Genomic DNA, 26,839 nt, shown 5'->3' on the forward strand with positions numbered 1-26,839 from the left:
ACAATGGTTAAGGGGAGATTACTTAATAAATATTCATGATATGATTATGGTTCTTGTGCACTGCACATCCTGTCAATGATTTACTTAAGGGCTCTATTTAGATTGAAGAATAGCTGAGTTATTAGTCCAAGGCAAAATACTTTGATGGGAACTTTGGTGTCATTATTCTTAAATAATAGACGTGTTATATGGAATTCTTCAAAATCCCCATCGATTTGCCATATCAAAAAATCTGTCAACGTACTGCACAAGTATTTGGACTATGGTGTCATATGACCTGTACAAAATCGAGTAACATTTAACCTAAAATAAATCTGATTTAAAAAAAATATTTTAATGTTAATTGTTGCTCTTTTTTTAACTATAACCTTATATTATAATGACATTATCTCATATGCTCAATTAGGTGCTTTCTTTTTTCTGTATTTCTCGTCTTTACCACCTTAGGTGAACCATCTAGTGGTTTACGTACGGGAATTAGGCCCGTCCGATAACGATGATTTCAGAAATTCAGCAGGTGCCCGTCATTTCCGGCTTTTGAACAAAGCAAGCTTTGTGAATATTAGCGTTGTTTTTCTTCGATTTATTGATTAATTTATGCATAACATGTCGACAAGACATTTAGTTTACACATAAAGGTAAAATTCACTTTCCATTAACAAGCATATGCACTTAGTTTTAAATGACATATTGCCATGAAAGTGACATATTTTATCGTTGTAGACAGTGTGTCGCATTTGTAAACAACCTAGAAAAAATGCATAGTTTCATACAATACTTTACCTTTAATAAAAGGCCTAAACAAACTATAATACTGTCATCCTCCTCATATTTATTTTTTATTTTTGGGTTAAAACTGTTAGTAGAAGTCGTTCAGTAATTGAAAACCATCGCTGTTTCATTGAAATTAGAATTTGGCCAATTCAAAAACATGACATTTGCAGTTCCACAGGAATTGAGTCACGGTGTTTCATAGTTAAATTATGTTATCTGTTGATTTAATCCTTATATATAACGAGTTTTCATATTATATTGTTTGAACTATTATTTAATATTGTTTGAATTATTACAAAAATAAGCAGCAAACAAAATATCGTCACTGATTACAGTACACTCCACGCGGAACTACCACTTTCCTCGGTGACTCGGAGGCGTTTTTAATTTATCGCGGATTTCCGCCGAGTACGCAACCTTTTTCCTCGCTAAATTTCGCCGAGTTGCACCGAGTTAATCATTTTCTATGGAGGGTTTTATTGCCGGTAGCGCCGGTGATCGTATCGATTTATTGACCTAATCGCGGAACTCCGCGTGTTGTGCATATCTACTACAGTACATTGCTTCTGTTAAAACAGTATTAAATAATTAGATAATTAATTTTTCAAAGTACAGTAAGTTTCTTTTTAAAAACAATTATCGAAAATTTCCATATCAATATTCATCAGCATCGTCTAACAACTGTTGTTTTTCACATTATGTAATTAAAAGATAGCGTTCGTTTGTGTTTGTTATTGTTATCTTTCTCTTACTATATATTAAGGTGTTGAGAACTTAAATTAGATTGGAGTAATGAAGGTGTTGAGAACTTTGTGTGATAATTTTTCGGTCTTTTTTTCCTAATTTGCATTTTACCTGACTTATTAATTTATCCGTACTTATCAATGATTCTAAACTTATTTATTACGCATATAAGTGTAAATCCTTTATCAAGTTAATTAAAATCCCATTAAACACCATTTTATACATGCATTGAAATGAATAACACATTCTATCGGCTTCAGATCAAACAGTCACACTGTGTGACGTCACATAACTCACTGTTTTACCCACGAGGATCTCATGGAGAGCATGTATATTGTTATGCAGGATTAATGTGTCTGAGTGGTGTTTTCGAATGTAACTGGAGTATTGCATTTCCAACTTTAATTCATCACATTAATTAGTTACCTATATCATTGAATGTGTTGACTTTTATTGATGATTCAATAAGTATACCTGTACATTATTGCTTCTTACAGTCTATAAGTGTGGTATAAGTTTGTTTTACAAAAATGTCATGTCTTTGTTTTCTTAATCCCTTGATTGCCCTTGTTATTTATTTAATCCTCCAATAAATATTTCACACTTTCTCTTTCTACATGCAATACATCGTTTAAGATGGGTATTTACTAATTAACTTGTCACAGTGGTGTACTATACGGTTAGGTAATCTAGCCAGGATAAAAGATGAAAATCAATAATCTTCGTCTGTGAAACTTGGTAAGTGTGAAAGTTACGATTGATGTTCTTTGGGTGTCCGAAAATTAGGTACGCGAAATAAATTATTTTTATAAACAATTGCGGGTGTAGCAAAAATTATCAAATAAATTAAACAAAATTAGATACAGTGGGAGATTCTTATCGGTTTTCCTCCGAGTTTCGCGGTGTTTTTACCTCCGAGTAACGCGGCGATTGTAATTATACGGTCCACTGATCAGCCTTGGTGGGTGAAAGAGTAAAAACGCCGAGGAAAGAGGATTATGATCAATTGGATGTCGTGTCCGCGATGACCGAAATCCGCCGAGGAAAACGGAAAGTGGTAGTTCCGCGTGGAGTGTACTGTATATTACATGTGTATTGGCCCAAGTTACCTCTGCCATGGACCTATAAACCATGGATTGGCAACTCTCATCTGTGTTAATGCGATAATCTCAAACTCACGCGTGCAGCGGGATTTCATTCCGAGATCTTACCGTGTGGTCATTTTCGAGACGTCCGACATCGGCCGAATATATACATATAGGAAAACATTAATTAAAATTGACTTAAATGCGTGGTACTTTTAATTGAGTTGATAATAGTCCAATGGAATCTGATTAAAATCACAGTTATTAATTATAATTAAATCTATAACGAACAAGGCATTATTAGAAGAGTTGGCGGAAATAACCGAAGATCGCCGTTAATCACCGATCGGAGATTCGGCGGAATTTTTCGATATTTGCTGAGCGCGCACTAAGGATTGTGGGTAAATTATTATTTCTTATCGTTTCACCGATATGGGGCAGTTGCCAATCCATGCTTTATAGGTCCGTGCCTCTGCTCATTATGGTACAGTATTGAAGATTATCATCTAGATTAAGGGTATATTCCATTAGCAGTGTTCTCAATAAGAATTTGGAAAACTAAATGAATTTTAAATAGAATAAGTAGAAGCTGGTCGGTTTACTCATTGAGACGGTTCAACTGAAACTTATTGAGAACCCTGCATTAGAAATTCCAGTATTTTGACGTTAGAGAAATGCCTACTGTGCACTACAAATTATGTGCGGCACTACCCTGAAATCATTAAAATTGGGATGAAAAAGTGGTATGGAGGTTTGGTATGGAACCTGTCTTATTTTTGTCTTAAGTTTTGTAGTCTGGTGTAATGTATGCATATTTATCTATATGACAATAATCATATTGACATTTGCCATAATGAAATGATTAAAGATGATGAGATTAGATCATTGAAGTCAAATTATACCGCATGATCAAATTTGATCAAATCTGTAAAATAAATGTGTCTGGGCTCATGTAGATCTTACCCAAACTTAAATCAAAATAATTGTTCATCTAGAGTTCTAGTCTTCGTTTGGCTTAAAACATGCCCATATATGTACAATTTTTGCAATCTGACAACCATTTCACTAGTACTTTAGATTACATACGCAACTGCATAGCATTTTATAGGTTTAATATAATTGTCATTACCATTTCAAATTTTGTTGCTCCTTTTGCTATAATTTTGTTTGTGTAATTTTTCCACTCCTTTGACTTCAGTAAGTTTGATCTTAAACTTTGCACCTTTTTTTATTTGGTTCCATATCATCAAGCTTATTTACTAGAGTGTCATTTTGCTGTATTGACAAAATGTCTTGTGAAATCTCTTCTGTGGGCTCCATTGTTAACTAATCATTCTTCACTTGTGATAATGGATGTCGCTTAATGCCCAGTATGTAGGCAATATCAGAAAGTGACAAATATCTGTTCGAATATATACATGTAAGCAAGATGTTTCTTTTAATCACAAGTAGTCTTTATAAGTTATAACTTTTATAAGAGGTATAATTAAGGTAAACCACCAACATCGTCACATCATGAAACTAATTTGCTAACCCTTTCCTTCATACAGAAGTGGCCACGTTTACCAACTCTAGTTAATCCCCTTATTATAAAACTTAGTGTTAAAAGGCATTTATTTAAGACTTTGGCTAGAGGAGTAAAAAGGTGTATGATGATGGAAAGGCTAATAGGTTATAAGTGATTTTTTTCCATGATTGTTATTCAGGTGAGCAGGCAGAATGCTGGACCTCGGAGCTGTGAAGAAGGATTTCAGCATCCTGCTGTCCCAAGTTCAGCCATGGACTCTCTCCCACTTTGTCATGTGGCTCGACATCAAAGTGGCCGAGTACAAGGTCTTCGGGCGCATGATCATGGGTACAGTGTTACTGTGTTGTCCACAAATATAATTTTATTTGAACTTTGAGAATTTGTGTGACCTTGTACTTTTTGGTAAATATTTGTTTTTTAAAAAATAATTCTGTTCTGTAATCATTTTTTTTTGTCATGAAAATATATTCACCATATAAATGATATATTGATAATTTTTTACTCAAAATATTACATTTCTTTAATAAGTACAGTTACAAATGTATTTATGTAAAATATAGTCAAATGCTTAAGTTCTAAATTACAGACAACACACCAAATGACACTCCGCAGTGGCTGCGTGCAAGTGCCGACTACCTTGAGCAACAGCAGAAGGAAGCACAAGCCCAGGCAGCCGCCCAGGGGGAGAGAGAACTTTCCCCAACCATCCCCACCTCCCTTCAGCCCCCATTATCCCCTCGCAGTGCCCAAACCCTCGCATCTCTCAAACCTGCCATGCAACAGATTACCTCCAATTGCGAATCTGTGACATCCTTCGCCTTTGCTACAAACCCTAGCTCCCAGTTTACGGTCTCGACAGTGAATAACACCGTAGTGTCACCGTCGGTGTCGCCAGCTACTTCAGTAGTGGCAGCTAATGTGCTGAGCAATGTGTCAAAAACTACAGACTCATTTCAAAAACCATCAGCCCCTGTTTCCTCTCCAGATGTTGAAGATGCTTTTCAGAACAACACACAAAGAATACCACCGATCTCTCATTTGTCACCAAAACATATCAGACAGTCTCATATTACTGACCAGAATTTAACGATGTCACTACCAGTCTCATTGGCTGCAGGGAAGGAATCTCTTACTACGGCAGAAGTTGAGTCACAGATCGCTGTGCTTGAAAGCCAGATTGCAGCTGTGAATCGCAGCTTGAAAAAGTCTGCGCAGGCCACTACTGGCTTTGTTGAATCAGCCGTCCCAACTTCATCTACAACCAGCAAGTCTGGAAGACGCAAGGCTGACACGACCACTGATGAGAATGCCTCATCAGCTCCATTTGCTACCCCGACAGCTAAAAAGTCCCGCCAACAGTCACCAGTTCGAGCTGTGAGCGCAGCATCTAGTGTCGAGGGAGTTCTACCTCCTTTACATACAAGCATGGACATGCTCGCTCGTATGCATCGTCTCGATTCTGAGGCCATCCCTGAATCATTACGTTCACAAAATATCCAGTCCACCCTAGAAGCTTTTGAAGCACTGCGTACACAAACCTTCCCACCAAGTTCTGAGGCTCTAAGAGCGCAGATTGCTGCAGAAGTTCAAAACAGTGCTCAGGATATGAGCCTGCATCACCTTGGTGTTGATAGAGACCAAATGGCCGCCTATGTGAACCAGGTGGACCCTGAGCAGAACTTCAACATCATGGATCGTGAACAAACCTACACTCCCACCTCAGATACAACCTCTGTCTCATATGCCAACCAGCAACATGAAATCAGGGTCAAAGGTAGGTAATTTTACATCTTGAAAGTGTTGAATGGGCAGGTTCAGTAAATTTCTTTTGAAAAACATCACTGCCTGTGTCATCCAAATTGGAAGAAAAAAAAATTGCCTTTGTGAAAATACAAAATCATGCCAAATAGCTAATAATATAATAGCAACTACAAGACATGTTTTGTTGAAATTGACTTTATTATGTTTACACTATACTGTGAAATACAGCTGGGTTTGTACAGATTCTTTGTTTTAAGGAAAACATTGTTTTTTATGCTTCCCAAAGGGAGAGCATATAGTTGCCGCTTAGTTCATCCATCCGTCCGTTCTTCCATCTGTCACACTTTTGTCCGGTAAATAATTTCAAAACTATTGATTGGGCCTAAAAAAAAAAATTGTTTGGTTAGGGTTACATCCTTTTCAAAAATAGGTAGGGTAGGTAGGCTTTTTATTTTTTTTTATTTTTTTTTTATTAGGCTTTATATAAGAATATCATTTTCATCATTGGAGAATGGTGTTAAAGCTATCTTCTGTATAAGCATTTAAGGTTTAAACTACATATTGAAAAGCAATTTAAAAAAAAACGAAAAAAAAAATACATTTTTTTTTTTTTTGTTTTTCATTTTTTTTTTCAAACTGACTATAAAAACAATAGGGTCGGCGCCTATTCGGTAGGTAGGGTCGGGTAACCCGAACCAAATGTATTTTTTTTTTTAGGACTTGAATTGAAATAAAACTTGGTATATAGATAGATGACAATAAGAGAAAGTGCAGTGCACAAGAACCATAATCCTATAAAATTATATCTATTAAGTTATTTCCCCTTAACCATTTTTTCATAATCAGTGCTTGTCCAGGTCATAACTTCAAAACTACTGATGGGATTGAAATAAAACTTGGTATTTAGATAGATTGCAGTGAGAGGAAGTGCAGTGCACAAGCACCATAATCCTATCATGTGTGTTGAGGTAGCACACTGTATTTAAAAAATAAAAATCTTATATATTTTGGCAGGAGTTTGTCTGCTTCATATATTCAATATTTGTTGATTTCAATTGCTGCTTTTTATTTCATTTCTTGTAAATTACCTTTAAATTTATTTCTTAAACCTCCCAATATCTTTTCATGTCATGAATCTTTTCAACTGTGTATAATAATGCTAAAACAATTTACCTTCTACCAGCGTGTATTACAAGTTCTGCCTTTTCATAGAAATGCGTATGGGGAGCATCCATCGCTTCCAGCAATATTCTTGTTTATTTATTTTAGGAATCTGAGTTTACAAATTTTGGAAAACAATTATCGTATGATTTTTTTTGGAAAATGGACACTTGAGCAAGGGGAAACAGCCCTAAGAAGGCAGTTAATTGCACCAAGAAAAATCACTGCTGTTATAAGTGTTCTCTCTAATTTCTTGAAAAGGTTTTGATACAATTTTGTTCAGAATGGAAGTAAAGTTGAGTTTTTCTGTCTGCCCAATTTTGTGCAAAGAATTTTGAGTGCCTCACTACCTATAAGCTCATACATTTTGGTTGCTATTTCTTTCAAAAATGAGTCTGTATGTTATTTGATATCACAAATTCTCTGACTTTCAGCAAATATTTATATTTTTTTTCGAATGAAGCTTAAATGTTTAGTGGTATCCCTTTTTCCATAGTGGAAGCTGGCCAGTCGGACGAGGACAGTATGGGTATGGGGGATGTTAACGCCCTCAGAGGTCTGGGTCCTGATGTTGGTGGTCAAGCAGAGATTGGGCCAGACGGGACTCAGGATGAGGGGACTTATCCAGTGTCCATGTACGCTGCTGTGGCTAATAGTACACAGGCTAATGCGGGTATGTTGAACTGACAAATTGCAGTTTTTCCCACCTTTTTGTGCATTGGTCCAGGGGCAACTTTCAATAATGATTTTAGTCGTAAAGTAAAATTATCTTAGTGTATTATTTCTGTTATATTTTTAACAATTGGCTTTAAGTAGTTTTAAGTTGAAGACACATCTGAGGAAACAAAATCAGAAAACAATTGTGAATAAAACTATTGAAACCCTGAGCCCTAAGAATTGTGAAAATGGTAACAAAATACCTATAACTGTGAATTTACCATATACGCTGCACACCGTTTTTTTACCAGTAAAGAAACAAAGCAGAAACAAAACGGTCACAGGTAAAGATCAGTTTATCTTGATAAACTAATACATGTAGTACATGTTTACTACTGTATTTTTTACAGATGACAAGCTAGCAGCGGAGCTCTCCACCAAGAAGATGCGTCGAAAGTTCCTCGAGTCAATGAAGAACAGTAATCCCAAGTATTACTCTCACCAAATACAACAGATCATTCCCTTCCCAGACAAATTCCCTGTCGCTAACCTGGACTATGGACTTAAGGTGGGTACTGAAGATCACCTTGTTACATGTAGGATCATCGGACACATCAATTCATCAATATCACATTGTTAAGCGATTTCCATTGATGTTTAATAGTTAAGTAGCAAGTTTAGTTTAAGAAATGCTAGAATTTACATTGCCATTTGATCCTTTGAATTAAGTAATAGCACTTAAAAGAACTTTGGTTTAAGTAATTGCACTTTTAAGCACTTTGGGTTAAGTAATTGCACTTTTAAGTACTTTGGATTAAGTAATTGCACATTAAAGTACTTTGGATTAAGTAATTGCACATTAAAGTACTTTGGATTAAGTAATTGCACTTTAAAGTACTTTGGATTAAGTAATTGCACTTTAAAGTACTTTGGATTAAGTAATTGCACTTTAAAGTACTTTGGATTAAGTAATTGCACATTAAAGTACTTTGGATTAAGTAATTGCACTTTAAAGTACTTTGGATTAAGTAATTGCACATTAAAGTACTTTGGATTAAGTAATTGCACATTAAAGTACTTTGGATTAAGTAATTGCACATTAAAGTACTTTGGATTAAGTAATTGCACTTTAAAGTACTTTGGATTAAGTAATTGCACTTTAAAGTACTTTGGATTAAGTAATTGCACATTAAAGTACTTTGGATTAAGTAATTGCACATTAAAGTACTTTGGATTAAGTAATTGCACTTTTAAGCACTTTGGATTAAGTAATTGCACTTTAAAGTACTTTGGATTAAGTAATTGCACTTTTAAGTACTTTGGATTGACTCATTGCACTTTTAAGTACACTTTCTTGAGAATAAAGATTTGATACATGACATGTTTGTGACATATACGATTACAGCAAAATATAGGGCTACAGCAAAATATGTGTTATTGGAAATGAATGAAAATTATTACTTACGTATCTTTAATCTGTTAAACCATTTCAAATGATCTCTCAAGTTTGTCTATAGAACGTGTACACTGACATTGCTTTCATATGAATATTGCACCAGGAATTTAATGCTTTATACATGTATTTTAAGAAATCCTGCTTTCAAACAGTTAAAAATTCATGGCCAGGTGTTAGTGCAATATAAGTCCAAGGTTTTGTTTTTATTTAAATTGGCAATTTGCTCACTTATATTGGTACTGGAATCCCTGTCTTCAGATGTTTAAACTAATGACAATAATGAGGTCCAGTACAATCTGTAATTTAGTTTACATTTATTTTTCTAATTTCATACTTTGAATGTTTGTGTTGTTTGCAGGCCCTGCAGATGATACAGACAGGGGAGATAACGAGAGCTGGCAAGATTCAACTGATAGACACCATCTTCCATGAACTCATCAAGTACACTGGACTGTATGTACAAACTACCCCGGATACATATATATTTCAACAATTTTGACTCTGTGTTCCAAATGATGTCAAATTTTTCTCGCCTTCCATTTACCACCATATTGAGTCCTGAGTACTATGTTTAAGAAAAGAATCTTGGAAACTGCCTCACAACTTGGGAACAAATCCTAAAATTATGTTCATGGTTGAAAATTTTTCAATATTAATACTGAATCAAGTACTTTTGAAAATATTTCTTCCATGCTATATTTTAAGGGATTTTTAAACTTTAACCCATACATTAAGTTTTGTGACACATTATTTAGTTTTATCAGTGATATTTTCAAATAACTATTTGTTCACGAATGCAATGTTGTATTTGGTAGTGTAGATGTCGAAATTCCTACCACATTAAGTCGAACACCATGCAACAGTTGCCTTCCTTTGCAATATGAGAGAAAGGTCAGAAAAAGTGTCCGACTTTTGGACCGACAGTGTTGGTCAGAAAGGAAATTTGATGGTCCGACAATACTTGTTTGAAAACACATGACCGACACTTTTCTGAACTTTTGTGATATCTGTATTATAGTGCAAAAACCTTAGCCATAATTCACAACCATTCAAACTATTGGAATTAAAATTGTTAAAACATGTTGCTAGTGACAGTACCCCCATCAGGCCCCATGTGAAGCGTAATTACTTGGATGATTAATAGTCGAGCTTAAAATGGGTTTGAGCTAGGTTTTAAAGAGGCAGGGTGTTGCTGAAAAGGGACAGGGTGCAAAAAGGGCACAATGTATCTGGTTGTGCAGAACAAAAATGTTGGAAATGAGTTTAATTAAAGTTGTTTGGGTTTTAAATCCCAGATGTATTAAGTTTTGTTATAACTAGATCTAGATGTAAAAGAAACACTACAAAAAGTTCCCTGATTGCAGGTACCCCACCCCGACCCAGAAGATGGCTGTGGCCAATGCTATTGTGGAAACCTTCCCCACTCTGGCTGCGAAAATGAAAGCCAGCCATATATCTCCAGCTGTAAGTTGGTTCATAACTAAATAAGCTCTAGACTTGCACTGATTAAATGCTTTTCGGGCTTGCTAAAATGTTTAAGTTTATATAGCAAGGCTTGTTGAAATGTTGAGAAGCATGAGTGAAGAATTTGGGCTTGTTCATCAAAACGTCTTATTTTAATGACTGAATGAATATGCATAATTATAATCATTGTAACAGTAGAGTTGGCCGATAAATCATTCAGTTAATGCTTATCAGTCAGTTATTCAGTCATTTTGTATGCCAGCAAGTTCGTTATGCCTTTTTATATAACTAATTTAGGGGTGATTACAGGCAGTATAGACATTATTTGAGAGCATTGTTTAGAATTGAAATGATAGAAGTGAAACGCAATAGTGGCGGTGCTTTTCATTTCAAATACAGATAGCATTTATTCAAAATGTATATCTTTGCAGAACTGACTGTGCCTATATACTTAGATCTTAAATATAAATCTATCTCACATCAGTTTTTAGGTTAAACTTGATTCCTTGGTACTTAACCTTTATCTATTTTATATTTGACTTTTACCTGTTTTATTCCAGGACTCCTGGTATGTGATACTGTGTGACAAGTTCCGTAACGAGAGGCGCGGGCTGGGAGGGGCTGGAGCCTCACCGAGATTGAAAGGAGCCAAGAAGGAGCACCACGACTCCAGTGTTGGCATGGGAATGGAGCAGCAGGTTGCCATAGAAACCATCGATGACAGCGGGATGGAGATGAGACAAGGGGAAGTGGAGGTGGGTGTCTGGGATTTTGACGTTGATCAAGTTTTACAAGTAGGTCAATGTATTTCTAATATAATAAGAAAATGATCAGAATTTGACACAATTAATTGTATTGGCTCTCTAAATTGAGGATTTTTAAACAAATCTTGTCGAGATTTGGTGGCACCGTTTACAGGCATAGATGATACCGCAAGCAACACTGTTCATTTGCTTCGTGCTTATGTTATTTAGATCAATTCACATGGCTGATCAGCAGACAAAAGGTCATACATGGGGAAAAAAATGTGTTTCATAGATATTACCGGCATTCACTGAAAATTGGTGCCTTCGTTGGATTGTTCATAGGCAAATGACTTGCAATATCGGCGAGATCCTTTGTGTACATTATTCATATCAATCAAACATCCATGTCAGTGTAAAATTTAAATTGTTCTGTATTTTTACTTGAGTCTGATGCACCCACAACAGTCATGGAAATTAGACTTTTGGATCAACAAGCCCAAATTATTATACTATTACTTGGCATCAAATTTTTGAACAAGCCCTGCTACATAAAATTCAGAATTTGAGCAAGCCCGAAAGACATTTAACCAGTGCAGGGCTTGCGGGCTTGTGCTAATTTCGACCACTGCCACAAGGTATCAAATTTCATTCCTTACTTTAGAAATTTCTCTTAACTGCATTAATGACACATGCGTTGCACCTTTTCTTCCACCTTGGGAATAAAACTTGATTTTGACTACAGGAGATAGTCACAGACAGCATGGCATCGCAAGCCGCTGTGACCCAGGCAGCAGTAGCAGCAGTATCAGCAGGCCAGTACCATGAGGGCGCTCTTTCCTACCAGCAGAACTACACCCAGGTATTACCACCTCTCCCATCATCCCACATAGACAAGTCTGTCAGTGTAAACCCTAAATGCTAGGTGTTCCTTCCAGCTTGCACCTGTACTATACTAACTATGTAGCATGCTAACAATCAGGGCTCATATAAGAGTCAGATGAAAACTTTTGACAAAAAAAACTGTGATATGAATTTTGTTTGTTCTAGATGGAGATAACATGTTTACTGTGTTGTGCTTTATGGTTTAATGTGATATCATTAGTTAAAGCTATGTATTGTGGCATTGTGCTAACATACGGTTTTAGCTAGGGTAGGGTGATGTACTCTGTCCATTTTTGGTAGCACCCTTCTGCCATCATGAGACCAGCATGGGCACCCTTCTACCTTCATAGAATAAAATGCAAAATATACTGAATTATTTATTTGTTTTAATTTAAACTTATTATGTGGTTATAAATGCATACTTACTACATATTTGGCAGTTGAAACCTTATGTAACTTTCAAATAAACACAATCTTTTCAATTGCTGACAAATTCATAATATTTCAGTTCTTCGCAGCCGAATACAATGTGCCCCTCTGTCCCTAAGCTCAGTTTCCCTCTTGTGCAGCATCCTTTTCAAAACCTGGCTAAAACCATTGCTAACATATTGCATGGATATGTTTGAGCCATAGCTACCACTATGTATTTTGTGTTGCTAGCTATACGCATTGCTATTATCTCTGTGTTATTGTATTGGACTGCAGCATAGCTTCTTCTGACTTTGAAATCTGTGAAGATCTGTTATAGTTGCGCCCTCTGTGCTTACTTGGTTCCATGCTTATGTTAGAAATCATGATGTACTGTTCATATGCTATCTTTTGGACCAGGCTAATAATGTTATAGAGTGTATGTGCTATTGTTTCTTATAGAGATAACTTATAATGTATGCATTGTTGGAAAAATGAAGAAAATAAATCATGTTTTTATCATAGCCTTGGTGAAGTCATGGATGGTGTAGTCTATGTTGTTGTCATCCATGAATCCCTCATTCATGGTATAGTCATCCCTCATTCATGGTATAGTCATCCCTCATTCATGGTATAGTTATCAAAGGAGGCGTTGTGCAAGGACTTAGGCATTACTCACAGTTCCAGCTATTGACATGAAACTCAGAACACATGGTTTCAGTGACAATATGCATATGTTGCGGAAGGCCTATAACTCTGGCATTAGTAATGATTTGGTTATGCCCTCTGATTGTCTGTAAAAATTAATGTTGAAAAGAACTCAAAAAATGCTGAAATTATTTACATGAAAGCTTTGAACCTGAAAACGATTTTAAAAAATCCTTACAAGGGCATCACAGCCAGATGACACCTTCATCAGTATTTCTTAGTTGGTCAAGGGGCACAACTCAAAATATGTTTGAACCAGGTTTATGTCCCTTCTTACATACTTTAGCATCATGGTTAATATTTCTACCAAGTTTCATGGAAATATAATAATTAACATGTTACTAATAATAATACACATGAATGCACCAAGGCCCATATCTTGAATTATGATAATTGTCAAGCTTTTCCACTTGGCTGCGGCCTATTGAGTTAGTTTGCACATTAAAATTATTGGATTGATTAGTATTGGATGATAAATATTGAGCGATCAAAACATTTTTGGCTATCTTTGACCAAACCAAATAATAAACCAGTTATAAACAAATGGCTGCTAGACTATTTTTTCCTTTGCCAAAACTCAGAAATCATTGCAGATATTAACATGAAAATTAGTACATCTTAACAGTGACAATACACACAAGTGTATGAGGCCCACATCTCTAGTGTTAATTTATGTTTAATATGCCCTTTATTGATTGACAACAACAACAGACAAAGGTTGGCATCTGTTTGCGTTGCTCTTGTCAATTCTTGAAAAAAAATTGCACAAAATTATTTATGTACATCAATTTCATATAAGCAAAACGTACATTTTTAAAAAAAAACATACAGTCTGTAATATATATAAGTAGGTATACATTTTTTTTAATTTTAGCTCGACTATTCGGAGAAAGAGGAGAGCTATCCTAGTCACCCGAGTGTCGGCGTTGGCGTAACCACTTATGTTAAAGTTTGCGTACCACCTCAAATATTTTCAAAGTTCATTGACATATGGCTTTGAAACTTTGCACACTTGTTAACCATCATGCCCCCAACCTGTACACAGGAGGAGGTAACTCGATCAAGCATTTTGAAAAAATTATGCCCCTTTTTCGACTTAGAATTTACGTTAAAGTTTGCGTACCACCTCAAATATTTTCTAAGTCCATTGACATCTGGCTTTGAAACTTTGCACACTTGTTCACCATCATGCCCCCAACATGTACACAGGAGGAGGTAACTCTACCAAGCATTTTGACAAAATAATGCCCCTTTTTCTACTTAGAATTTATGTTAGTTTGCGTACTACCTCAAATATTTTCAAAGTCCATTGACATCTGGCTTTGAAACTTTGCACGCTTGTTCACCATCATGCCCCCAACCTGTACACAGGAGGAGGTCACTGAATCAAGCATTTTGACAGAATTATGCCCCTTTTTCAACTTAGAATTTACATTGAATTTTGCATACCACCTCAAATATTTTCCAATTCAATTTATGTAAATATCTCAGCACATCATGTATTGCATTGAAATTTAATCTAACAGTGATCCGTGCATGTTTCGCCAAAATTTTTCAATCCATACACCGAAAAGCGGCGGAATAGTCGAGCACTCTGTCTCTGTGACAGCTCTTGTAAGGGTTACCTGTTGTAAATTTCCTTAAATCTTGCTGTTGCAAGTTAATACATCTTCAATTCAATGTCTTTTTTGTAATGTAATCTTGCTAAGAGAACCCCTTGTCAGTATTGTATTGTTTAAGCTAAATAGCTGTGTTCTTTTAAAACTTCAGTTAAAATGCAACATGTATATTATTCAGCTTGTTCTGCATTAAATATTTTAAGTTCATGTAGTTAATGTAGTTGTACAGACCAGATGCACTGTTACTTCGGTTCATTAACAATTTCTGCTTCTTAGGTCCATTCTGGTTCTTTTCTTCTTTGGAAATGTTTTTGATTTAGGTTATATTGCCCTCTTCTTGTATCATCACCCTTTATCTTGTATTATCACCCTTTATCTTGTATTATCATCATCCTTTATCTTGTGTTATCATCACCCTTTATCTTGTATTATCATCACCCTTTATCTTGTATCATCACCCTTTATCTTGTATTATCACCCTTTATCTTGTATTATCACCCTTTATCTTGTATTATCATCACCCTTTATCTTTTATTATCACCCTTTATCTTGTATTATCACGATTTATCTTGTATTATCACGATTTATCTTGTATTATCATCACCCTTTATCTTGTATTATCATCACCCTTTATCTTGTATCATCACCCTTTATCTTGTATTATCATCACCCTTTATCTTGTATTATCATCACCCTTTATCTTGTATTATCACCCTTTATCTTGTATCATCACCCTTTATCTTGTATTATCACCCTTTATCTTGTATTATCACCCTTTATCTTGTATTATCACCCCTTATCTTGTATCATAAAAAAAGTCAACATAGTTTCGGCCTGCCATTTATCTGACCATTCTGTAAAATCTTCTAAGCTCTTTTTCAATTTTGTCCAATCATGTCTTGGAGCCTATACATTCGAAGCATACTCCCAAGTCTGGTCTTAACATTTTCTTGTGAGGAACACTTTCTTTTATAATTGGGTTAAGTTTTTTACATTAGGCCCAGGTTTTTATTAGCTATGTTGTTTTTCCTGCCGGTATGATCATTGAATTTCAGGTCTTTGTCATCAAGATATTTTCTTTTTTCAACCCTTGTTATTTCAATAATGATAGTTCCCAGTCATTCATGTAATATTCATTTGGTTAGTGGTTGTCGATGTGCTTTGTTAAACATTTTCTAACATTGAACATCAATTGCCACTTGTCTGACCATGCGTATGCAGTAAAAATGTCATCCTGATCATATGCAGTAAAAATGTCATCCTGATCAGTGGAATATTAACTCTTGGTATTCATGTTCAAGCATTTGATATATTTTAGTATCATTTGCAAAAAGTTCTAGATATCATATTTACCGGTATGTCATATATGAAAATAAGGAAGAGAAAAGGTCACATAATACAGCCTTGTGGAACACTTTCCATGGTTTGACATATAATGGAAAGCTTGTGTTGGTTGCAACTCTTTGTTTCCTGTTACCTAAAAATATATTTAACCCAATTGTAAATCTTTCCACCTATTCACATATTCCGTACCTTTAATGTGGAACCTTATCAAATGCTTATTTAAAATCAAGGTATATAATACCAATGTTTTGTTTACTATCTATGGCTTCTGTCCATTCTTCTATACATTCAAAAATACCTTTTCTTTTGAAATCCATGTTGGTGTTTATATTAAGATATTATTTTCCCCGATGCATTACTATGTGATTTCTTATAATTTGTTGTAATATTTGGCAGCGTATTGGCTAACCAACATAGGTCTGTAGACTTCCACCCTTGTTTTTTTCTGCTTCAAATATTGCACTGATATTAGCTGATTTCAAGATTTTTGGGACTTTTTCTTGATGAAGGATGTTTCATATATTATATTTAGTGCTTACTTTTAATGTATTACTTACCCTCTAAGGTGAACTTCATCTACTCCTTGAGCTTTACATGGATTGAAGTAGTTTTGGGCTTTACGTATTATTTCCTAGATAAAGTCTAGGTAGGCAGAGATTGGAAACTGTTGATTTTCTATGTTTGGTATTTTTTTTATTTGCACTTGTTAATAAAACATTGCATGACATGTTGATATATTTAGATGATTTTAAAATAAAATTTATACTGTACATTTTTCTTTAAATCTTGTGATTTTTTTTTATCGTGCTTCAGACTGCTTACCGTAATAAGGGCAGTAGTTTTACTAAGTACAATTTTGTTTATATAAACCAAAGGTACTGCTGGTTATTTCCAAGTACTAATTTTGTTCTGAAGATCTCGATAATTTAAACTGAGATTTAGAGGGATGGATAGAATCTATCAATATTGTAAACTTTTTTGCTGATTGATACTATCTCAGAGACACATGTAAAACATTATTGTACGCAAGGGCCCATTTCAATAAAGATTTTATGTGTGGAGTCTTGGGTGTAAATTGAAATCTTCTTTAACTGCAGTATATTTGTTTTATTGATACATTTTTGTGTAAACTTGAACTTAAGCCAGTATTAAAAATGAAAACCAAGTTGAGTAAATAAAAAATTATTGCCATTTGTTACATTTATATAGTTTTTAAGATTATCAAAGCTAAAATCCTTTAATGAAATTGGCCCTTGGGTCGCAAGAGTATGAAATAGTTTTAGCATGAAGATAAGTGAAGATATACATGATGGGTGAGTATTGTGTTCTTACTCCCAGCTTATATAAATGCTTTTTGGCTTTTTTTAATTTATTTTTATGTTTATGGCATGTGTGTTGAAATTAATGCAGCAGAAACAAGGGAAGGGAAAGTTGAGGGGAAAAGAGGAAGAGTTGTAATATGATTGGTGCACTTTAGTAATTCTAAATGCTTAAAGTCCACTGTTTTCATCTTTGATAAATGTGAAAGAATCAAGGTATAATGTACCATTTTATTGTAGATGTAAGTATATATTGTTATGTAGCAGTTGTTAAAAGGTTTATCATTTCTGAAAACAGTATATTTCTATAACAGGTACTTCAATCATATATAAAAAAAAGTGCTTTGCATGGTTCTTACAATTACTTGTTTCTTTGTTGAAGTTTCAGTTGGTTTATACTATTTATGTACATCAAAATACAGTAACATTCATTGCGTATACAAAAGTACTGTAGGTTTATTTGTTGGATAAGGTAATCACCAGCTTTTAATGGAATCATTTTGTAAAAGCATTTGAATTAATTTAGATTTTTTCTTTCATAATTGAAGCATGTCACTATTCTTTGATATAAGTTATATCTTGAAAATACCTCCTTGAGAGTAATATCTTTTAATTCCTTAAATTATAGTTTTTAAGATAGACGTCTGTGTAATTTATTAATTTATTATTTTCTGAGAGGTCACATGACTTGTATGTATATTCATTGTTTTACACATGACATGTTTACTAACTTCAGGTTTCCGGGAAGGAGGTTGGCGTGGAGATGACCTCGGATGATGATGAAGAAGATCAATCCCATGTCGCACCATTAGCAGTTGAGACCGAGAAAACCCTTAGTCTGAGCGCTGACGAAAGACGCCAGCTAGCCGAGAAAAAGCGATCGGTACGGAGAAAAACGCATTCGCCAAAGCGTGTGCAGAAGGCGGCGGAAATGCCGATACTGGATGAACGTTACGCTGCGAGTCTGCTTGAATACTACAGCAAACATAAACCCTACTACCCAGTGGACCCAGATCTCTCTAGGCAGATGGAGGTGGAGGCAACTAAGGTACTGATAAGCCCATGTGGATATGTTATCACATAGATTTCTTGCATCTCGTTTATTTCTATTTGCGTGATGAAGAAATGTATTTTCACCAATTCTATGCCTAGTAGATTAAAGCAGAACATTGTGTGAGAATTAAAACAAAATTCATTGACCTTGAAACTTGTTTGGGGGAAATGTGAGCAACAGTTGTCCCATGAATCGGGTTGCCACCTGTCATCTAGTGAGCCAAGCTGTGGGCTGACTTCGAACTTGTCAACTTTATGTTTCAGGGAGTTGTGAATGATCAAGCCCTTGTGCAAGTTGCAGCCAATCAAGTAGCGGTCAGTCAGGCCATAGCCCAGGCTGTTGCAAGCCATGCGGTAGCCAGTGATGAGCCATATAGTGCGGAGGTGGCTGCTATCGTGCAGAATGTCGTCTCTGCGCACATGGACGAAGTCCTAGCTGCTAGGAACTACCAGCGTAAGTTATTGGATGTGCATAAAGCTGTTGCCCTGAAGTCATATAGACCCCAGTGGCAGAAAAAGACCTCACATTTAAATAGCTCTTATGCTTTCAATAGCCCTCAATTTGGTCAAAAGGTAACCACTTTGGTAAAATAAAATGCTGTATTATCAATTGATCTAGTATATTTATATTAACTATTGTTAAACCTTGAGTCAAATATTTTGTTCTTCTAAAAAAGCAAAGTAAGGATTGAGCTAGAGAGATATTTTAAACCAAATTTCTGTAAAATGTCTTGTTCGAATTGACAGCTGTGAGTTTCGTTGTAAAGACTGATATGTTCAAGTTAAATTGATAAGCAGATTTGCATGATCTTTTTTTACTGTGGAATTTATCTTTCATTTCCTGGTGTTTTGCAATTCCTCATTATTTTCTGCTATCAATTTATTTTGAAAGCAACAATTGTTCAATGCATGTGAGGGAGTACCGTTTCGAGCGCTATCTTCATTTTGAATATTTTCTGATTTATCATCAATGTCTAATGAATATGCCACTATTGTTGTGAATATGTCAAACGTGGTTGAATATATGCCGTTTTAAAGTTTTGAGGTTGATTGTTTTTCAAAGGGATAAATTCTTGGAATTGTCAGAGCTATTTTCAGGAGAAGCAGCTGCTGTTTTCACCACAGCATGGCAGCCTAATTTGAAATCAATTTAAAGATGTTAACATGAAACTTGGTACACGATTCCACCATTGCAATACCCACACACTCTAGCAAGATATGCCCCTTGATTAATTAGAAGAAAAAAAACAGACTAGTGAAGGCATCCAATAGTGGTGCTTTAGTTGATAATGCCATTTATATACATGTATACGTCACATATTGTAGCATGCTCTTGGAGTATGTTTTAGTCTTGTAGAAGTTATGTTGCATACACTAGCCATCATTGTCGCTGTTGTTGTTGTTGGTGGTGTCAGTGTTGTTGTTTTGCTTTATTTAAGCGGGTGTTGGTTCTGTCCCCACAGTGGACCTTGAGGGGCTCACTGTGGCACCTACAAGCATGACCCCGGAGGTCGGGGATGCTGTTGAGGTGAAGACGTCCAAGAAGAAGGTTGTCCCACAGAAGGTCATACCACAGAAAGAACGGACACCTGAACAACAGCAGGTCACGCTACAGAGGTTTAAACAGAGTGAGTACAGAGATGTTCGCTCATTCAGAGCTTTGCACCATATCATGAGAATGGGTCAAGGTTATTTATGTAGTTGACACATGTGCACAGAATTTACCTTTTTCCTTTAGTCAAAGGTCACAGATGACAAACTCTGAATGAATTATTATGAGCTCGACTATTCGAAGAATAAGGAGGGCTATACCATGCCCCTAGAGTCAGCTATACACCTTGGTTAAGGTTTTGCATGTAAGAATCGTCAAGTCATAACCTCAGCAAATACATTATGTAAATACATTGAAATTTAAGATATGTGTTCTCAACTATCCAACCTACTTCATTAATCAAGGTAGATAACACTATTTTGAAAACAATGCAAATTATAGGCCTTATTATTATTCCACTTAAAAATTCTGGTTAAGGTTTTGCATGTAAGCACACATAGGTTAATATCTCAGCAAATACTTGATGATCTGTTGTATTGAGACTTTATACAATGGTACTCCACTATTTCAATCAAAAAGTAAAATAACTATTTTGCAAAAAACACAAATTATGGCCCTTTATTATTCGACTGTTAAGGCCATATCTCAGGAAATACATCATGTTTTGCATTTAAATTTTATATAACTCTATCTTGCAATTATATAACTCTATCTTGCAAATAATATAAACTTTGCCCCTTTATTATTTGACAGAAAGGTTTTGCATGTAAGCACTTATAAGTCAATTACTCGCATATAATACATATTTTGCCCCTTTTAAGGTTTTGCATGTAATCTTATTTTACAGTGATCCATTCATGTTTCAATAAAACTGCAATCCTTACACATAGAAGCGAAATAGTCGAGCATTGTCATAATTAATCTGGTGTGATCTTTTTGACTGTGCCCCAACATGTATTTGACAAGAGATGATTGAATTTGGTAGGTAGCTTGGTGATGATCAGTTGAAGACGTATTGGTGTTAGGGTTTTATTGTCAAAAGCCAACTGCTTTTCAGTAGATGACCTTTTGATTTTAATACAGAAGTTCAAAGTTCAAATAGACAGTGAAGATACTTAGTTTTCATGCTTCTTTCTTAGCAAACAACATACAATATGCATCAATCTTCCCAAAAATGAATAAGGCAGCGTGAACTGAAACAAGAATATATATATCTGAATTCCTTGGACATGTAAATCAATTATGAATACAATACAGAAGACATGTAAATTATAACCCCACTCCCCCCCTCCCCACCCAAAAAAAAGTTGAAACAAAATATATAAATTTTTATCCATACCGTTCAAGAGCTGGCTATCACATACCCGGGTGTGCAGGCGGTGGATGATTCGACCCTCCTGTGTACGTGCGGGGCAAAGGTGAAACTGGGACGAGCCAGGATGCTGCACAACTACTCAAACTGTAAGTGCCTGGCCTCAGATTGGAATTTAATTTGAATCGCTAACACTACTTCGTTTGGTTTTATTTACTGCTCTAGACAGTGAAGATGAAATAATATTGGTAAGATTTTACTCTTTTTTTAAAAATAATATTCATAGTCCACAATTCTCTTGACAAGTCATATGCTCAGCACATTAACAACAAATTAAAGAATTTACTTCTGAAAAGCAATTTGATACTTCATCTCTGTTTTCTATCCAAGATCACTTGAAGCGCTGCCAGAACCCCCCTATCACAGTTCGCCACGAGACCCATTCACCCTCGATCATGCCCGTGGCCCTCCACACTGTCTATCCCCAGGGTTCCCCGGGGGAGATTTGCCTCCCAACCACCGGCCCAAGGGTCATTACTAAGGAGCTGGAGAGTGTGGCGTTTGCCGGGCTCTCTGCAGCAGACAGGGAAACCATTCAAAAACACTTTCTTCTAAATGTTCCGATTCCATCATCGGACAATACGCTAGTTGCTGGATCAACTTCATCGACCCCCACGCATAGTTTAGACTTGACACTTTCTGGATCACAGCAGGGTGTGTTACATATCCCTGTGTCTAGCGGGGGCCCCGGTGAACTTGTGGGGCAAAACGGGTCTAATTCATCAACTTCTGATGGGTCCTTGTCAGAAACAGGTGATGTTCGTTCTTCAGAGTCAAGCGCCAGTGTTTTAAATGTGCCGCTACCGGGGCAGGTCTCGAGTGTAGCGGGAAATTCTCACAGGAACCAATCAAAAGACTTATCTGACGGTGCAGTGTCTGTAATGAATGAGTCTCAGTCGTTAGACCTGTCTGTGCACAGTTCGGGACCTTCAGTACTTATTGAGCATCAACCAGGGTCTGATTTGCGGGTACAAATTCCTAGTTCAATAGCAACAAGCATTGCTGAGTACAGTGGTGAGCTGCCAGATCTCTCAGCCATTAACGCTTTAGCTTTAATACAAGGCAAGACTGATCAACCAATGGAAACCTCCGACACAAATGAACAAGAAACCATACAAAATGAAGAGCCAATCAACTTGGCACACACATAAAGTTGGATTTGATTTTCATTCTCCATTTAACCATTGTTCATTTTAAAACTTTTTTGTCATTGTTAATGTTCAAAATCATGTATTCATTCAGAACATATATCACAATCTTGATCATTTTACACACCATATGGGTTATATTTTTGAACATTGAATGTTGTGATAGCTTCTTTGTGCTATAATGCGAAAAAAGTGATGTTTACTTGTTATGTTTTACCTTTTTGAGACATTTATTTTTAGCTCATCTGTTTTTTGAAGAAATCGGTCTGAGATACAGTCATAGCTTTGGTGTTGGTGTTGTTACCGGCAAAAACATACACAATATTTGAATGATACACATGTTGCCAGAGACAATTGGCACGTGTTTAGCACGGCCCATAATTCCAGTCATCGAAATTAATCTTTTGTATAAACAAGCCTGATTCTTATACTACTGCTTGTCATTACATTTTGAACAAGCCCTGCTGTATAAAACCCAGAATTTGAGCAAGCCTGCAAAGTATTTTCCCAGTGCAGGTCTGTGGGCTTGTGCTAAATTTGACCACTGTAACTCTGGCTTTGAGAGATATGCCGCCTTTTTGACTTAATAAAGAACAAAACCAGACAAGCGTTGGTACTCACTCTGCAGCTCTCTTGTTTATGTTTTTTTTTTAAATTCCTCCAATGCATGTTGTCATTTAATGTTAGTTTATAACAAGTGTGCATTGCTTTTGATACATACATGAACTTACATGTTATTTTGTATTGCTTTTTTAAATCTTCTGAATATTGTTTTTGTGTTTAATAGTCAGCCTACAAATTGAATACAAAATTGAAACTTAGGGATCAAATATTGCTTACTAGTAACTTACAAGTTATAACTGAATTGTTTGTTGAAAATCTACTTTTATGATGGATGAAACCCTACCAAGTTTGATGAAAATCAAGTTGTTGTTTTTATTGATATCATCGCTTTAAAGCATGTGGCCATCAATAAACTTGTATCAAAGTATTTATTAACTAAATATAATGACTGATTTCATGATTGCAACGTCATTTATGATATTAATTTACTTTTAAATCTCTAAAATATACCTGTAGTACAAATAAGAGGCTAATATACTGACAATGAATTAGTTGTGAAGCAGAGATTTAATGGTGTATTATTTCTTTACGAATACATTTTACAAAGGTTGTTATTGTACTATTTTACGTAGATATTAGATACTACAATGCTTTGTTTTCTTAAATAAGCACAATAGTAAACCAAATCGAGAATTGGTCAATGTTAATGATATTGTTACTGAAAAAAGTACGTGTTTGTGACACTTGTGTTAATTTGTGTTTGTGGTATATAGACTTTTTAAATCATTGTTTTCATATGAACAATGTACTTGTGTATATATGTTTTTATTGTATATTTAAATTATTTCTCCATGTTGGAAGTGTTTATTTGTTAAATGACCCACATGTTAATGACTCACAATTCATTACTTTTTAAGATGACGTTTTCGTTTCTGAAACCCTTGACATTAGGATCGTGACATAAGGATCGGATATAGCATGATACTAGGATATGGTTGACAACATTCAATATATTGGTCACCAGATAAACCCTACAGATCTCACAGTGCATTATAAATGTGCATTAACATTTCAGACTTCAGGTCACAACTGAGATGATTTAAAATATTACTGTTGATTAGCGTTGACACCATGAATGGTGGAAATTAGAATATTTACAATTATAGTTACATATTAGTTCTTGCAACGGAGTTTTGAAAAATATCTCTTGTTTTTGTTGTAGCTTAGTTTTATTGTAGTCCTATAATTTCTGTTTGTTTTTTAGTTTCTCCATGTAGAAAATATTGATGTCGGAGCATCTGCTGTAATATGACATCATTAAATGAATGGGTTATATATATTACTCATATGGCTTCATCTTGAAGTCAAGGCGTTATGTTGATTCTAATTGCAATATTATTTCAAATAGTACCAGTATTAAACAGAACTGTTATGCAGCAATCTCTGAATTAAAAAAACCCATTGAGACCAACTTTTTCAATTGAGTGTACTTACATTGGTATATAGTGTTTGCTCTTCAGTCCATTAATGATAATGTTAACATATTCTGATATCTGAAATACTGGCCTAAATTTCTTAGCAACAATATTGCTTCTTCAAAGTCGTTACTTTTAACATTTAGCATGCGCAGAAATGCTGGTATAGAAAAAGATGCTCCAACACGAAGCAATTGGGTATTTATTTTAGTTTCATTAAACAATTCAGTGATTTGTTTTCAAAGATAATATAACTGCCTGTGCCTTTTCAATTGGGGAGAATAAGGATGAAAGGTCCTAGAAGTGGCAAAATAAGAGCATGGTTTTCTTACATATATCCCTTATACTGCCGGTTCAAATTTGGAAAAATAAGTTAGTTTTAAGTACAATCCGTAGAAGCTGGTCGCTTGCTTTACCAAAAAGATGGTTTAACCGAAACTTCTTGTTAACCCTGTATACTTAAGGAAAGAAAATAAGGGTGGGTGGGTGGGTGGATGGATGAATGCTTTAATGAGGGGAAAGACCGGTATTCAGCAGTAAAAATAACCAAATCAAATCCCTACTCTTGTCTCATATAGAACAAATAGCAAGTGATAAGTTTCCAGTCACCGGTTGGCAGTCCAACAATAATAGAATAATAGATTGATAATTAATAATAGCACATGGTTGCCTTATACCATGAATGAACTGGAAAAACTCTCACTTTTCACGAAAAGCTGCAATAATTACTCTGAAAACTGGTCAATTCTTTAAGGGTAAAGAAACTATATTTTGTGATTATTACTCTTTTTGTTTCAAAGTCTCAGGTTAACATATATGAACAAAATTTTGGATTTCTCTTCTGCATATGCATATTTTGAGTTGCTTACATATATATTTACAATGTCAATCAGGAATGGTGAGATTGAGCTCTTTATGAAGCTGTTATTTCTTTTGCTTGAAATTAAGATTTTTTTTTGAAAATTCCTCAGTAATCCATTATGGTCAATCTGGCATGTTTTAGTGAGCATAAATTATGATTTTATTTAAAATGCAATCCGCTGTTGTGCTTTTTTAAAAAGCGTAAAGAAGCTGCATGTGAGCAATCACATGCAATGTTTTCTCCAGTTTGAATCGATCTGATAGTTGTTATGATTTTGTTGACAAATTGTTGATAAAAAAAGTCTGAATTTTTCTATCAATAGCAAAAATCTCACCTTAAAATAACTGTTTCAACCCTGTGTTTTTATGTTGTGAGCTTAGTGAAACCAAAGCATTGAATTGAAACCATTGATTTGTTCTTGTCCTGTTTGTTTTAAATAACTTTTAACTTACATTTCGTTAGCCACTGTGATTAAAATTGAAATTATTTTTTGAACCGATTTTTACATTTCTGTTGCAACATAACTACAGGTAATTATAATTATTGTAGTGATGAAATGCACAAGTGCTAAACAATGTTTAACATAATTATAAGCTGCATGAAAAATGACTTATAGAATAGAGAAATTTAGGTTTGAATTATTGCTTCTTTCATATCTTGGCGCGTAGCTGACTGTACGCAAATATGCAATTGGGTAATGAAATTTTTTAAGGTCAAAGTTTTTGTCATACAAAACCCCCGAATTTAAAATAAAAATGCCCCAAGGCATTGATCTGTGTAATCCTAAATTGGCCTTAGCTACGCCCCTGATATCTCGGATCTTGTCTGTTCAAATGCAAATAACCTTGAAGGCGACCATGACCTTCAAAGTGTGGCCTATATGGGCACCGCCATCTTGTTTTTCAATTCAGCGAACTTTGACATCAGCAGCCAATGGTATAAAACTGGTTAAATTCTTTGGAATGGTCAAAATTAGCCAAAATGTTTATTGATTGGTCAATAATTATCCAATCACTACTACCGACCAATCAAATCATTTAAATGTGCAAACTAGACTTAATTTTACTCAAAGTTTATACAGTTGGCTGCAAATTTAATTTTACTCAAAGTTTATACAGTTGGCTGCAAATTTCTATGAAAAGACCATGTTTTGCTTG

General features: G+C 35.2%; 1 protein-coding gene across 2 annotated transcripts; it reads left to right on the top strand.

The window, feature by feature from the left end:
• The first annotated feature begins 519 nt into the window (after window positions 1-519).
• On the top strand, window positions 520-25,283 carry LOC128234563 (uncharacterized). 2 transcript variants are annotated; one of them, XM_052948849.1, is made up of 14 exons: window positions 520-638; window positions 4,310-4,458; window positions 4,718-5,905; window positions 7,550-7,726; window positions 8,121-8,278; window positions 9,525-9,619; window positions 10,531-10,630; window positions 11,191-11,424; window positions 12,119-12,235; window positions 18,393-18,704; window positions 18,974-19,163; window positions 20,149-20,337; window positions 21,609-21,722; window positions 21,964-25,283. In XM_052948849.1, exons 2-14 carry the CDS (start codon window positions 4,323-4,325, stop codon window positions 22,782-22,784), a joined length of 3,831 nt encoding a protein of 1,276 aa, XP_052804809.1. In that variant the 5' UTR covers window positions 520-638; window positions 4,310-4,322; the 3' UTR covers window positions 22,785-25,283. The 2 variants fall into 2 exon arrangements, with proteins under 2 accessions (XP_052804809.1, XP_052804810.1); XM_052948850.1 differs by having other exon boundaries at window positions 11,191-11,385.
• The last annotated feature ends 1,556 nt before the right edge of the window (window positions 25,284-26,839 follow it).

The sequence above is a fragment of the Mya arenaria genome, chromosome 5 (assembly GCF_026914265.1).
Source record: "Mya arenaria isolate MELC-2E11 chromosome 5, ASM2691426v1".
Classification (NCBI taxonomy): domain Eukaryota; kingdom Metazoa; phylum Mollusca; class Bivalvia; order Myida; family Myidae; genus Mya; species Mya arenaria.

What these genes read in the sequence shown, in the direction of transcription:
- LOC128234563 (XM_052948849.1), top strand. Translation starts at nt 4,323, where the DNA reads ATGCTGGACCTCGGAGCTGTGAAGAAGGATTTCAGCATCCTGCTGTCC. An exon ending in ACCAGCAGAACTACACCCAG is followed by an intron (nt 12,236 to 18,392) that starts GTATTACCACCT and finishes TACTAACTTCAG; the next exon opens with GTTTCCGGGAAGGAGGTTGG. An exon ending in TGGAGGTGGAGGCAACTAAG is followed by an intron (nt 18,705 to 18,973) that starts GTACTGATAAGC and finishes TTTATGTTTCAG; the next exon opens with GGAGTTGTGAATGATCAAGC.